General features: G+C 37.1%; 1 protein-coding gene and 1 long non-coding RNA gene across 24 annotated transcripts in view; one reads left to right on the top strand and one right to left on the bottom strand.

The window, feature by feature from the left end:
• The window catches only part of CDH12 (cadherin 12), a 573,314-nt gene that overhangs the window by 437,588 nt on the left and 119,576 nt on the right, over window positions 1-16,150 (top strand). For 21 of the 23 annotated variants that reach the window (XM_080580164.1, XM_080580163.1, XM_080580177.1 and 18 more), the window contains one exon: window positions 1,442-1,736. The exons of the other annotated variants lie outside the window; for them this stretch is intronic. In XM_080580164.1, the coding sequence (XP_080436290.1) occupies window positions 1,442-1,736 (295 nt within the window). The remainder of the gene's footprint in view (window positions 1-1,441; window positions 1,737-16,150) is intronic. 23 annotated transcript variants of the gene reach the window in all.
• Window positions 1,439-14,451, bottom strand: LOC308189775. Its single transcript, XR_013946607.1, has 2 exons — window positions 10,655-14,451; window positions 1,439-10,620 (listed from the first exon to the last, which is right to left on the bottom strand). It is a non-coding gene; the product is annotated as an uncharacterized lncRNA (long non-coding RNA).

Raw genomic sequence — 16,150 nt, 5'->3', positions numbered from 1 at the left:
GAAAACCTGTGTAGGAGGCAACCAGATGAAAGATCAGAATCCAGTATATTCACTGAGCAGGAATGATGAGATGAAAAAGTAGACAAAGAAGAGACTATGTTCATGTTCACTCTGTCCCACAAACCATGACCTCCTCCACAGTCACAAGGACCTATTTTCAATTTCAAGGCAGTAGCTATAAATGTTAATAATTGCCTTTACCTCTTTCTCTGTATCTTAGCTTCTTGCCCCATTACCAAAGCCATTTAGTTTCTCAGTAATTCATTTTCTACATAATCTAATTTCATGTCCCATGTTTCCTCTATTGTGTTTCACCTTGGGCAGTACATCATGTAAATAAAGCTTATATCCATAATCTCTTTACTATACTGCTTAAGGGAATTCACTCTTGAAAACTCCATTCCAACCTGCGTCCATTATAGCAGATCTCTTTAGTCCTCATTAGATGGGACAAGCAGGTAAGTATTTTAAAAGCTGTTTCAGCATTGGTGATGTAACCTTCAATATATATATTCAGAACTTCTAGTTGTATTTAAAGGATGAGCATGAAACAGATAAAGGCATATGAGAAAGAAGTTCATCAGACGGTATTTCTATTTCAAAAATTCCTACATTTAAATAGTGTTAAATGCTACATTATAGTAGAGAATGATTAAAAGGATAAAAATCTCCAATAACTTGAACACAAGTATTTTCTAAAAGAAGGAATAGAGATTTAACATTCAAATAGGCTGGAAAATATTTTTATTGGTATTGAAGGTGGAAATGATTGAATTAGAACTGATTTTTTTTTCTATATTTTTCCAATGAGGAGGAGAATGCCTAGCTTCACACTGTCCTCTGAGTACCTTAAGACAGAAACAAATTACCAAATATTTGTGGAAAGGAAGCAGTATTTTTAACTTCTGTTTAGCATAAACTATGATTGAGGAGGAGTATATTGTCCTTTTTAAACCACGTTTGACTTTGAGTTTGAGTTTAGGATTTCAACAAGCTCTTATGTGTGAAATGAAAATTAGCTGATTCTCTTCTACTTCTGTGAAAGGCAAATGCCTATGAAGGTTTTTGACACCCTCTCATGTCATCTCACATTTGTTTGATGTGGCTATTGGTGTTCTTCCATTATTTGGTCTTTAATTTCAGTTTCTAATGAATTGAAGCCCTGCTTCATTGCAGTGTTAATAGTGAGCAGCGTTCATGGGAGAAAACAGGTAGAATTTTGAAATGCTCTCTGTCCAAAATACCAGGTGGAAATAAAAACATTAATTAACATTCTACCCACATTTTTGTGTGCACTTACAAGCAGTTAAGGTCTTAGGAAATTGATTCCTCCCATGCCTTTTATTTTACATCAGAGAAAAAAATAATAATAATAATTGCTTTCCAGCCTAGAGAAAGCCATTAATGTTCCTTTCCTACCTTTTCTCTTTTTGTTCTCAAGCTACATTCTGACTTGGACAAGGGAGTGGGCACTGTTAAATATACCCTTTCAGGAGATGGTGCCGGCACTGTTTTTACCATTGATGAGACCACAGGAGACATTCATGCCATAAGGAGCCTAGATCGAGAAGAAAAACCTTTCTACACACTCCGGGCTCAGGCTGTGGATGTTGACACCAAGAAACCACTAGAGCCTGAATCAGAGTTCATCATCAAAGTGCAGGACATTAATGATAATGAGCCAAAATTCCTGGATGGGCCTTACGTTGCCAGTGTCCCAGAAATGTCTCCAGTGGGTGAGTAAGAAGCTTTAAACACTTGGTAACTAATTGCATATTACTTAATTGTCTCAATATGCATTTCCTGCTGAGGAAGGACAGAGAAGGCTGATATGAAAATATAAGTTATTATCAGAAATGTCTCACTCCATGCTTAAAATATATATATTACAGTTTTATTTTAGCTTTTTCTTACTTAGAAACTCATTGTCTTGTATAAATGAGAGCCTTTAACTTTTAATCACTGTGGATGCGAGAAGGAAAAAAAAAAAGAAAAAAGATGCTCAAAGCAGGGATTCTGTGTACTCCAAAACCTTGTATTCACATGAGGAAGAACATTCCCATCTCTTCCTAGATCATGTTCATTGTTTGCTATAGCAAATTAGATGGTACAACATCTTGCCATTTATTGCTCCTGACTGTGTTGCTGTTAAATTTACGGCATTTGCGTGATTCCATAGTTGTGATCTGGGGGAGAATTCTTTGTCCTGCTACATTATGGGTGCTGAATGTAATGATTGCCCTCACCTGGCTTGCCACAATGCAAGAACAGGCTCAGCAAGACTTGTCTGAGGTCTCAAAAACCTATTGTTCAAGAAAACATTGAGTGCACTGAATTCCTTAGTCAGGAAAAAAAAATAAAAAAAGGAGATTGACTGGAAACATAGTAAGTTTCCAAGTCCATAAAGGTTACTTACTGTATAGAGGAGAGAATCTTCTACTCTCCAGAGAAAGGTAGGCTGTAGTGGGGATAGTGAAGCACTGGAATAGGTTTTTGTTTGGGGAATTTTCACACATGATAGACAGTTATCAGGACAGACATAAACAGCATTGACCCTGCTGGAGAATAGAGTAAATGGTTCTTTGGGGTCTTTGCCTGCTGGCTGATTCTGCAGTGGTCCTGAGCAGTGCATTTGCAACACAAATTGTGTCTTGCTACCAGATGGCACTTCGGGCTTCCTTGCAGGAGGCAGAAACTAATTCCATGCTGGGCTGGGAAAACAAGTGCTAGTTTGTTTAGACTATTGCCATTTCCTCTCCTAAACTAAGCTGTCTTGTCCCAGTACTTCAGAAGCCATTGTGAGTCATTTAATGCTCCCTATAGTAGCTACCTGATTCAGAAGTTTTCTGACCATGAAATGTGCAGAGGGATTCAGCTATACAGCTCAGGTGGTGATGTTTTGAAAGATAATCCTGGAGGCAACTAGGTAGCTACACAAATTACTATAAGGAATTAAGGGGATAGTATTTTAAATTTTGTGATAAAGAGTTGTAGGATGTGATAAAATGTGACATGAGTAGACATAGAGAGATGTTCACGTTAATCTTATATGTGTGTAAAGACAAGTTCAGTATAGTCACCTACAGAGATGCATCTGTAGATTCACATTATAGGTGCACTATTGTTGTTGTCCCAATAAGAAATGCCTGATGATAATACTGTTATGTCGTTTTCAGATGGAAAACATTTGATATATTTTCAAGTCTATTTCTGTGGCAAGTTTAAAATAGAATTTTCTCTATAGTGGGTGTATGTTTGGCTGTTAAATTGTTTTTGAGACTTGATCAGAGAGAAACAAGCAAAATAATAATGAGTGATTCTCTTTACACAATGAAACCCAGTTTGTCTTCCATTAAAAAAAAAAAGAAAAAAAAAAGAAAGAAAAAATAAATATGTGTATGTAATATCAAGCAAAATGCTAACAGTGGTTTAATTTCATGGGGAATTCTTTTCAAGTTGTACCATGCACCGTGGCTTTTACATTGACTGGGATTTGCATGACTGAGATGCAACCAACTATTACGCATCACGCATACATCTGTTTAAAAGAAATACTTTTAGATGTATTCTCCCTTGTAAAAGCAACAGCAAATGCCATGGCAAAAATGCATACTTTTGATCTTCACATTATTCAGGCATATTCATCACTTCCAAAAGCAGTATTCATAACACTTCTTATTTTCCTCTATAGCAAAAACTAAAGATGGGTAAAAATTGATCAGAAAAGTCAAGGCAAGGAAACAGTGCTCTAAATAGAGGCCTAAACTCCAATTAGTGGTAACTAAAGCAGATAAGAAATTTTGCTATTGGGTTGCAGCAAAAATATTCCAAAAATGCCTTCTGCCATCTGTGATGTGCCAGGAGATGGTGTCTTCTCAGGTATCGTTCTCACCACATCCTTGCTTGCTCTTATCCCTGTTCTTCCTACCTTATGCAAGCACTGATTTCTCAGAGGATCTAATACTACTGCTCCTTATCATTAGTACGGTTTAATGGCACCTATAGCAATGCCTACACCTACCATTACCTAAGGATAACATAGAAAATCACTTTGATTTTTTAGCTGGTGCAGTATATGGTTGCCTTGGCTTAGGCAAAAACTTTAATAAACTCTTCCTCTCATCTATTTTTTTTTAAACTTTCATTTTTTAGTTGTCAGCTTTAAATTCCCAAATGTCCTTCTTCACTTGCTATATTTTTGCAACAGTAGTTATGAACTGCACTCATGTGCATTGTTTCACTTTTGCAGGAAAAGTAATACAAAATTATTATTTTTACCCCTTACAAGTTTTTCCTATGAGTCTGACAGGCTCTTGTGACCGGTGGCTTGTTGTCTTTTATTGTTGCATGACACTTACATGCAACGATTAACAGAGTTTTCTAGAAGCTTATCATAAGTTGATTGGTAATGATGAGCAGAATATAGAGATCAGAATTCATATTGAAAGGGGAACAGAGGGAAGAGAAGGAGCAAGTAATACCCCCAAGAGAACATCCAATGTAAATACACGGTATATATTCCATTTGGACACTGCAATTAAGTGAATTGTACAGAACACCTCTGAAGCACCACACTGCAGTTGTGGGAGAGGACTGTGCGGAGCTGGGAAGCCTTGGGAAGCAAGGTGTGCTTTAGACCACTTACACACAATTTAGAAATTTTCATAGGTAACCATTCTCAGTTTTGTAGCAGCTCTGGTCTTCCTACTAATTGCTGTCCCTGAAGCCTTGGTGGCTGAAAATACACCTTAATGTTCATTCCCAGATTTGGAGCTCCAGTCCCAGGGCTGCAATAAAGTTGTGTGTCAACATTATCCTGGACCCTGGTGATAGCAAAAGATATAAATTCCTAGGATCCTCAATATCAGGTTTTCTCAACATATATAAGGTTTAGAGATATCTGTAGTATCCACATTTCTCATACTATATATTTTCTAAGAACTTTGTTGTGCTATTGTCCATGCATGTTTTAGGTGAAATTTATTTTTTTTTCCCTTTAAATTTGTTTTGAGGTTCTATTAAAGTTTCCCCTATAGTTTCTGTAGACTGGGGATTTTGTTTGTTTTATTGGGTGTTTTTTTGTTTGTTTGTTTGTTTTTTGGTTGGTTTTCCGTCTGATCAATACTACTCCTTAAAAAAGATTATGGTAATACTTTTAGCTTTTTCTGAAGATAATATGAGGACTGCCATTTTTACTCAATGGTGTATTTCTTACTGGGAGCCAAATTTCTTCATGTGCTTTTTACTCAGAAAAAAATAATAATAATAACATTAGCAGGATATTTACTATGCTCTAAAACTCTTAATTTAAGACCGGGATGCCTACCTATTTTATGTCAAAGGCTTGAATGGCTAATTAGCCTCACTCCTTTCACACGTGCACTCTAATCTGCTCATATATAGAGGAGATATATGCAGACCTGTCACAGATGCAAACAAAAGAGATGTTGTCTTGAAAAGTCCATTTGTTACAGACTGGTGTAACATGCAGGCTAATGTACCCGTGTATCACCTCCATTATTTTGGATACTTTCTTAGTGTGCATAGTTTATATATTATAGTGGAAGGATATTGGTACCTCTGAAACTGGCAGTGTATTCCTCAGATAACCAGTGGGGTGGGGGTTACAGAATACTATATGGTGAAGAATTCGTTTTGGAAGGAACAATTATGTGAAATTCCCTACAGAGAAACTCAGCAGATGGAGTCAGATTACAAAGTAGAACTAATATTTTAAGAACACAAATTGCTATGCTGTTACCCTGTGCCCAATAAGAGACTTATAAAAGCTTAAGGACTGGATTTCTATATTGTTTTTCTGGTATAGGATTGGTTTAACCAATATCTTAATCTGAAAATATATTCTTGATTTAATATGAATTCCAGAATGTAGCACAAACTAGAAATGGAATCTCAATGTATGAGGACTGAGAAGGGGGGGTGTGTAATTTCCCCATTTGTAAGTTAGTATTAGCAAAATATGTTGTCCTTCAGTATAGTTTAATCAACTGTGTTGTTGCTTCTGGTGGCTGTGCCAGCTTTTCTTGCAACAGAGCTCATGTAAGCATGCAAATACATCGTGAGTTTAAACCAAGGTTATCCCCTTACTGGAAGTATCAGTCCAGATGACTGAGAGTTGGGGCATACCAGCATTAAACACACATTCAAGAAAAGATCTCATTATGTATTTGATACATATTTACACATAAAAATGTGTACAGAACTACATCTGCATTTCTCATGCATTTCTTTCACTGAATATGCTGGTTTTAATTGAACATATTGTTAACAATGTATTGCATGTGACAAATTTATAACTTCTATTGCCACAATTTGCTAGTTGATTTCTAAGGTGTTGCCATATGCCTCTATGCTTATATGCAGGTGAGCTAGGACTGTACTAAACCCACCAATTCCCTAACATATAGATACCATATGTTCTTTCCTAGACAATTTCATTACCTTTCCACTAGATTAGCTCTTTATTGCTTTGGGGGGCTCTACAAACTACAGTTCACCATAGCAATTATTCTGCCTTTTTAGTTATTAATTAAATAGTAATGGAATATACTCACATTAAATAGTATTACTGATTATGGTTGAATTCTATTAGAAACAGCCTCAATTGTAACACTATACTGTAACACTAAAATGCTCTATGACACTAGCAAGTTGGTATCAGGTTATTTTTACTGGGTGTCCTCCATGGTGCAAGGCAGGTACTACAAGTGTGTTATGGATATCACAGAATCACAGAATCATAGAATATCCCAAGTTGGAAGAGATCCACAAGGATCATCGAGTCCAACTCCTGGGTCCCCAAAGGACCACCCGAAAAAATCAGAACATGTATATGAGAGTGTTGTCTAAACACCTTTTGAACTCCAGCAGGCTTAGTGCCATGACCACTTCCCCGGGGAGCCTGTTCCAGTGCCCAGCCACCGTGAGGTACTGTCTGTCTAGATTTTCTGGCAGTTTTCCTTTTGAAGTGAATACTTCATTATGGCTTGCTTTTACCGTTGAAAAAGGCTTATATTTAAACATTAGCAAGTTGTACATACGTTAATGTATCCAGTAGTTTCATGTAAAAGGATAATGTTTTGTAGAAAGCTAACCTGACGAGCTGGTGTGCAGGCAGAAATTCAGGAACCTGCACACAGGCTGAGCATCACCTAGTGCCGCCTGCCCGTGTATAGCCAGGAGATGGCACACTTCCATAGGGAGATACCTGGCGGTATATTCTGTGCAGCCTCTGTCTACAGTCCTTCCATCTACACCCTGATCTCATGCTTTTTCCTGGTGTTATCAAATCCTCAGAGACAGTGGTGGGAATTGGATGTAATATTCAAGATAGAAATGTACTATATTTGTATGGTAGGATAATAATGGCTCTTGTTTATTTTCTTTTCCATATCTAATACTTCCCATCAATCATTTTCCCTCCTTTGTCCATGGATGATAACTGAGATGATACTTCTGGAGGATTTTCCACAGTGATTCCATGATCAAGAGTTGATAGGTAATTGAGGTACCCATCTCTTTGAATGTACTGATCAAGTATTTTTTCCTAGCCATATTACTTTGTATTTGTTAGAGCAAGATCTCCTGTTCCCAGTTATTTGGTAGTCATGATTCCCCTGCAACATCTTGCAGTCAAGTGTTTCATTATGTCAAGCTGTCACCTGCTTATATATTCTCTTCTACTGGCAATCTATGAGTTCAAGTGAGATGCCAATGGCGATCTCCCTCTAGTACAAAAATTGTCCATTTATTCCTACCATTTGGGTGTTACAAGGCTGTTCTCTCTTATGATTTTTTTTCAATCATTTATTTTTTAATGAGCCTTTGGTTAGGAACCTTGCTGAAAGCTTTTTGGAAATTTAAATACAGTTTATCCATGTAGATAATCTAGAGTGATATAGCTGGCAATTCACCCAACAGTAGGAATTGCAAAGAGTGGCTTCCCTTTACAACACTGTACAGACTCCTCCCTTCTGGTGTTGTATACACATGTTCTTTGATGCCATACTTTATTACAGAGCCTACCAATATGTCCAGCACCTGAGCCAGGCCTGGTGACTTCATCGTGATGACCACTTTTCATAGAAATTCGTGTCATATAGCTGTGTTTCAGTTCTCCATTCTGGGACAACATCAGATGGCAGTTTACACACCACAGTTGATGTTTCAAGAATGTCTCAGTGTCTTGTTTAGAACTGATTTGTTAATTGCAGATCTTGTCTTTTTGATTCTCTCTTTTTTTTTTTTTTCAGTTGTAGATAAAAACAGCTACTGCACTGACCATCAGACTAGGTTTTGTAGCCTTTATAGAAAAAGGCGAGTTTTAAGAGAGGATCATAAGGAAAGGCAGGTTATGGCTGCTTGCCCTTTTGTCAAAGAGTCTTTCCAATGTAGAAGGAGTATTGCACACACACACAAAACAACAATAAAAAAAAATCAAAAAAACCCTCACTGAGATGTTGAGAGAAAATTACAAGTAGGCAGTAAAAGCTTTTGAAAAAAAAGTGTTTCTTGACATTATGATAGATCACTAGGCAACCTAGGCAGCTTCAACTACTATGAAAAAACTTACAGACAAAACCATTTTAGATCAAAAGGGAGAAAGAAAACAATGCAGAGAATCAAGGCTTGCACGGTTAAAGGATTGGGGCTATTGTCATACTGGCTGTGAGTTTTATTTCACACACTTTGGCTGTTAGAAATAATCAGCAAAACAAGGAAATTTGCCAAATATTGTTAGCCAGGAGAATCTTTGTAAAATGAAAGCAATGATGGATGTAACCCTACAAACATGCACACAGCATAATGTCCGAGAAGCTTTTGCTGCTAAAAGGTTGAGACACTAAATAAATGTTTTCTGCAAGCTGGTTTCACAGTCCCAAAATGTCAGTGTCAGTGCTGAATTCATGCAAAACATTTAAGTCTTACTTCTTGTATATCCAGATATACTTTACTGTGTTTAACTGGATGTGGGCAAAGTTAAAAAATTATCTCCCAGCAGATAAAACTACTACATTGCTATCCACACTGACTTTACTCCAGTCCAGTAGCATAAGTAAGTAACATCTGATCACAAACAAGTCTTCTGATACAGACCCCTTTTAGCAGGTTAACAAGACAATACTTTATTATTAATATTATTATTTTATTGAGATTCGGATATTTGTTTTTGCTCTGAATGTGTATGTTGGTTATTTTTACGATGCTGAGTATTAGTTCCTTTAGTATATCCTGAGAAGCTTATTGGTACTGCATTGTGGTTTGCATAATCCTCTATAGGTTCAGTATATGTTGCATTAGAGTTGTTAGGATTATGAGTTAATTTTTGTCAATGATGCTATTGCTGAGGGAAAGGTGTTTTAGTGTAGTATTGAGAGATGCAGGAATTGTTTGTAGACAGTCACACAGCATGTCTCAACATAAAACATGTTGTATCGATAGTTGTTTTAGTAGCCACTGATCAGCTGTAAATGTTAAAAATTGATAATAAGTTGCTTTTTCCTTACCACAAAATGACTCTAAACATTAAATATCTTTTCAGCAAGAGTTGTTCTTTTGGCCACCAAGTGGTTTTAAACATTAAAGATATTTTAAAAGTATTACTTTTCTCAGCCTCTGAGTGACTGTAAACCTTAAATATGTTTTATAAAAGCTGCTTTTCAAGTTACTGCCTGCACAGCTACGAACATCATTTTTCTTTAAAGTTGCTTTCCAGACACTGAGCTATTTTTTTTGTTAGAAGCTCAGTTCTATTTGTAATTTTTCACAGAAGAAACACGTGCAAAACTTCACTGGCACAAGGTAGCTCTTCATTTATGACAAGCAATCATGTCCTAGCCATCATCTTAGAAAGACACTGCAGGTAACCAAAATAAGCCAAAATTTAAATGGATTTTTAAAATATTTTGCATGGACAGCATGTGCATATCCAGTGTTCTTCTCACGCATTTCAGTATATAAAACTACACTAAGACAAAAGAATAAAATCAGACATGAATGATATTTTATACTAAGATAACCAGTCCAAGAAATCAGTCACTGATGTATTGTGTGAATCAATCAAGTTATCACCAGCCCTGGAGGAGTACAAAACAGAAGGCAAAATAGTCTCAAGATTGCTAAGCAAATGGGAGTCACTAAACCAAATAAGATTAAGGACTTTAATTCTGTGTGCAGAAATAACTCCATGTGGCAAATTAGATCTAATCCTAGGAAGATCTGGAGTGATAAGAAAAGTGTTCATGAGAATCTGGCTTTACAAGAGCAAAGAGAAAAAAATCGCTGATCACAAATATTCTGTTAGGGACAAATTATCCTCTGTCTAGAGAACTCCATAAGGTTTAAAGTCTACAGCAAAGACGCTGCAGATACCTTAGAAAAAATGTCTATATAAAACAGGGGTATAAAAATATCTGCAGAACAAGGAACAGTACATACTGAAGTATCTTTAACTGACATGTCAGCAATTTAAATAAGTGTATCTGTCTGTCGACCTTAAAATTCAATGAATCCTAGACACCTACCATTTCGTCTCGGTTGTAGTAAAGAACAGCATAGGTTCATAGGTGGGCAATCCAACACAATGTCTACCCCGTACACCTTAGGTGATTAAAGAACCATTGATTAAATGAACCATGATTAAACCATGGTTAAAGAACCATTAAAGGTCTTATGGGAGCATGAGCTTAATGTCCCTTCAGCCTCTGATCAACATAGGTCTCAACAGACCTGGTTGGAAGCCTTCTGGAGGAGCCATTTTTGCTAAGCTTTTGCAGAATCGAAAGATGCAGAACTGCAGTTCTGTCAAAACACTTTCTCAAAAGACAGATGGCTGGCTGGTGAGTCATTGCTCAGGTTAGCTGGTGTATCCCAAAACAGGTGGCTTCCAAATTAGTAGAGAAGCATTCTTTATACTAACTTGAGAAGCCAAGCATGGAGTAGACCCTTACCCCTAAACTGGCTGGTAAGCAACCTTTAGACCAAGCAGTCTTCTCTGGCTTGTTTGTCAGTCCCTTGATTTCTGTGCCACATAGTTGATAACAAGGCAGGTTGCCATGCTTCCCAGACAAGCTAGTCAGCTTGCAAGCTAAACAGGTCCTGATTAAGTAGGAAAAAGACCAATGGAAATGAAACAAACTGTCCTCATGAAAAGCTCAGCGTTGTCAATATTATTTTCTGATATGTGCCAGATTTTTTTTTTTTCTGTAATGAAACAGGAAAACTATCTGAAAAATTCCAATAAAGCAATATTACACTCTCCAGACAGCCTTACTTGCCAGTTATGTCTGGGGACCTTGTGTGCAGAAGCCAGCAGTAAAAGTGAAATCATTGGTGTCTAAAGAGGAAAAGCCTGAATACCTCTGAGGTGCTGATTTCAGACAGGTGTGAATGTAAAGAATGATAGCTGAGGAAGAGGAAAAACTTTACAGACTGTACACATTTCGTTTCACAGTAACACCCTTAATACTGTCTTGGACTTGATTCAGAATGGCACACCTAAAGAGACTACCATGGTTTCTGCTAACAATCCTCAGGACCATCCTGTTATTTTTATAAGATTTTTATATATTTCTACTTTATTTTCCTATATTTATTTTTATAATAAAATATATAAATAAAAAATAAATAAAATAATAATTAAATAAATATTTTTATATATTTCCATTTTATTTTTATAAGAAGCTTAAAGGATATAATTAATAAATAAATGACAGTCACAGTATGAATGTTGCTATGGAGCAGTCCTGAGGGATCAGGGAAGCAGCATGAAGCAGACAAAGGGACCTCCAGCAAGGACTGCCGGACACACCAATCTACACCCATCATTGAGTGAGAATGCTGTTGCAGATACCCTCAGAGGTGTAATTTTAACTGACCGTTTTCATCTTAGCACACAGTTGTTCGCAACTGATTATTTTCCCTGGAAGTAGTTCATTGACTGATTGTCATCCCATTGAGGCCAGCATTTGGGACAGGGCTTCTAACTGAAAAGGATAATATAAATCCCAACAGTCAATCAAATAATAACCAGGTCAGGAAATCTACAGCTGAACAGTTACCTCCTCTATCGTACTGTACATCTTCCACCTGTGTTTATTCCTTTTGGTAAAGCAAACATCAATTTTACCATATATCTATACCGTAGGACCTTAGGACCATCAGATTAGAAGCCCACTACCATCCTATTTCTGTAAATGACAAGAATTAAAGGCTAGGAGAAAGTTAAACACACGTTTCGGCAGATTATCATGCCACAGTCTGTATGGGGGCAGGTTTTAACCAAACACACCTTACTTATTTTTTTTTAATTCTGTTCAAAAAGGGTTGTTGTTAGGGATCCCATGCATTTAAGATACTTCTCTAATCCCCATTTTGTTAGGTTTGGTGATTGCACTCTCTATAAATCAACCATGTCATTCTACAAAGCATTTTCTTTTCCTATTTTTAACATTTCTGACTTTCAGTTTGGAAGACAAAAGATGAATAGGAATAGTTTATTTACTTTTGGTATAGCCCTGACTACTCTATACATCTCTATCACACCTTTTTTTTTTTTCCCACTTCTAAGTAAAGGAGATGAAATCTTTAAAATTCTATGTGGGAAACCTTTCTTCATGTCTCAATTCCACTGCTTGCCTCTGAGCCCCCTTTATTTCAGCTGACTTTTTAGCGATAGGACAAAAGTAATCAATATTTTCAACAGTTTTGATAGAATTCAGATGAGAAAGATGCCTGAAGGGCAGGTTCAGATGCTCAAGATTGCAATTTATAGTCTTGCAAGAGACGATAGAGACACAGATGCTCAAATTATCAGCCCCACTTGGTACTTCTCTGGTTCAGTAACTCCAAATTCATCCACTTTTTCTTGCTGCTTCCACTCCATATCATCTCATGCCTGAACACAAACCAAACCCTGTCAGACAGTTTTCAGCAGACGTTTGATAGTCCTGGGGTTCTTTCATGGCTCTTGCATGTGATTCTGAATGTATCTATGAATCTTCTCTTCTCAGGTTTTAAGTCCTAACCCAATATTAATCATTGAGCATAATCCAGTGAGACATTGCAGCTCAGAGTTCAAACGGGATAATGTTTGCCTTCAAAAGTTCATCCAGTTGCAAACACAGCAGAAAAAAAAATCTCCTCCTAATTGAGTAGAAAGAAATAGCTTTAGCGTAATATATTAAAGAATGGTGTTTAATAGTCTTATTTGCAATACTGGTAGGGGATTAAGGAGGGGAACTGTTTACATTTATGAAGGAGGGGGAAGTACGTAAATATGTAAATTAATGCTTTTATTTTATACAAACCAGATTCAGACACTGGTGTGTTGGAATTGCTGCAGCATAAAGTAAGACAAGATGAGTTTTTACATAGCTTTTTATTGTAACAAATAAATACACAAAATCAAATTCTATGCTTTCCTTCTGAAGAAAGTCTTTTATAAATGACCTAAGAGGTGCCAAGATGTTGGACTACCAGTCTGAATCAAAAGAGAGCAGTGAGGCATCAGCTCCTTAAATTCCTAAATCCATATGAAGCTTGTAATTGAACTGGCAAGTTGTAAAAAAAACGAGTCCTTCCTCTGGGCCACTGCACAGCAATAATAGATCTCTGAACTGCTGATTTAAAGGAAAGATACAGGATATCCACACCAGCACATCCTACTGATTTACTGCAGGGCTGAAGTTGTGGCAGTTCAGTAATACCTATACTGCAGTCTGGATACTTTATATTTTAGCCGCCTTTATCAAATTACTTTGGGCAGCACAAGGGGACAGTAACAGTGATGACACGGTAGGTTTTATGGCAGCATAGTGCAAGGAACTTCAGGATACTAACTCAACCGCTGCCTTGCATGGATGTCCTAATGGTTCATTTCCATTGTTACTCTTACCCAGACTGGCTACATTAAAGCCAACATGAGGCTCCCTGCACATATTGCAAATGTGTTTTATGGTTTGAGTGTTTACTGACTTATGGACACAGTGTGCATCATGTCTGTACTGCTCTCATCAGCAGTACAGTTCTTGGACTTGCTAGTAAAATCTCAGTAATGAATGTTTTTCACCAGCACATTCTCAGGCAAGATTTGTAAAGGTGTTTTGGCACTGAAAGAGGTTTTTGGACATCTTATATTCTTTTTATTGATTTCAATAAGTGCTGGCCATGTAAGTAATTCTGAAAACCCTAGTAAGACTCTCAAATAGCAATTAGAAACTTGAGCCTTACCACCAAGCCTAAAGCAATGCTTTGCATCCCTTACATGTAGGCACCTAAAATTTCTTGGCATACATTAGAGATGTGAATGAAAATGTTTTGGAAATTTGGCCAGGTGGTTGGAGCAATATCTCTGGAGCCCAGCCAGATCAGACACAGATCAAATTCTGTATTACTCCAGTAGGTGATCTGGGGTATGCAATGCAGGGCATGTCCACGTGTGTTTATTTGTCTCATTCCAAACAGTTTCCTAGTACCTGCCTGAACTTGGGGGGAGGGGGGGGGGGGGGGGGGTAAATAAATAAATAAATAGATAGATAGATAGATAAATCTATGAAATAGTTCCATGCATTCTTAAAATATCACCTCAGCCTTTCCACTATCTGCTTGTGCACAGAACCATCTGAACTTTACTCCACTGAGCAGCTAGATGCCAATTAATGCCTAAGTGCTGTCAGAATTCATAAAGTAGGTATATCTAATCCTTGTTTGGAAGCCAGTCAGTGACATTTTCAGAGTTCAGAGTTACATTCCATGCAAAATGTGGCTGGAGGAGAGGTTACCTGCTTTTGACTGCAGTGAGGTAGGGAGAAGTCTCACAGAGGATGCTGGAGATGGAGCTTTAATCCTTTTTTTTTTTTTTAATTTTTACAGGAAGATTTGAATGCCACCTCCTAATGTTTTAGCCACTAGTACAGTGGGCCTTTCTTAATCTTTCTCACTTCTCCCTTTTTTTGGCCTGATGAATATTTAATGGTTCTATATAAAACAGATAGCTTCCTCCTTCAAGAGAGTGATGGTCTGAGCATTCACTTAAGGAGTTAAGCATTCAACCACCGTATAACAGAAGAGTAGCGTAAAATAATCTGCATCTCATGCTTCCTCTGGGCATTCAGGACAGAACATCACCTGCTTCTGCGTTTTGTCAGAATAAGGTTGTTTTAAGTCATTAACTCAGAATAAAGGTCAAAGGTGGTTTTGTTTTTTTTTTTTTTCCCCAGTAAATAATTTCTGAGAAAGAAGGTAACTAGGATAGAACTTTTCTCATTGGTGTTTCTTACAGGCTACAGCAACTTTTCACCAATAAGCTCATTTATATGGATCAAATTGCTAGGCATCTAGACAACACCAGGTAGAAAACTACATCTGGGCTTACTCTTGCTATATCTCTTTTTACAGTTCATGTCCTCCCCTGTGCTGGTCTTAAATGCTGCAGCATAGATGATTACAGAATTTAATGTATGGAGGGAATATTCGTTGTAAAGCTTGCTTCTTCATGCACCTGTGTTCCCAAAACTGATGCAATGCAGGTGAGAGTACACGTGCAAGGGATCTGAGGGGAGTTCACCTTGGAAAAAACTACTTTTTTATGTTGTAGGGAAGGCTTCGGGAACCAATTACATTTAAAGAATAGAAAAATATAGAATAAAAAAACTGAGAAGCAGCTCACAGCTGAAAATAGGACAAGGATTTAATGGTCATTAAAAAACCCAAGTGTGATTAGTTCAGTGAGTTAAGACATTAACTGTGTTGGCTTTCTTTATGTATGTGGGAAGGATTATTATATGGATTATATGGATTATTAAAATCCACCTGATAACATTTTTAACAATCTTTTTCAGTTGTGTCTAGACCTAAATTACAACATCTGAAAAGTTTGACGTTTTCACTTTCTTTCATGTAAATAAAGTGATCTGTATCTAGCCTCCCCCTGAAAGACCGGTAGTCTGCGAGAGTTGGAGAATCACCTCTTACTGTTAAATATATATATCAAGAGAAGTGACAGCTGTCTGGGGTTTCATTATTATCAAATTTTTAATTATTATTTTCTTACTGACATTTTGTAAGAACAAAACGGCATACCTATTTTGTGTAGCTTTGTTCTGAACAAATGATCAAGTTAGAGAAAGTC

Source organism: Anser brachyrhynchus (genome assembly GCF_964034855.1).
Source record: "Anser brachyrhynchus genome assembly, chromosome: 2".
In the NCBI taxonomy this organism is placed as follows: domain Eukaryota; kingdom Metazoa; phylum Chordata; class Aves; order Anseriformes; family Anatidae; genus Anser; species Anser brachyrhynchus.
The sequence above is the reverse complement of the archived record's forward strand: the minus strand, read 5'-3'. Positions and strand labels throughout refer to the sequence as shown.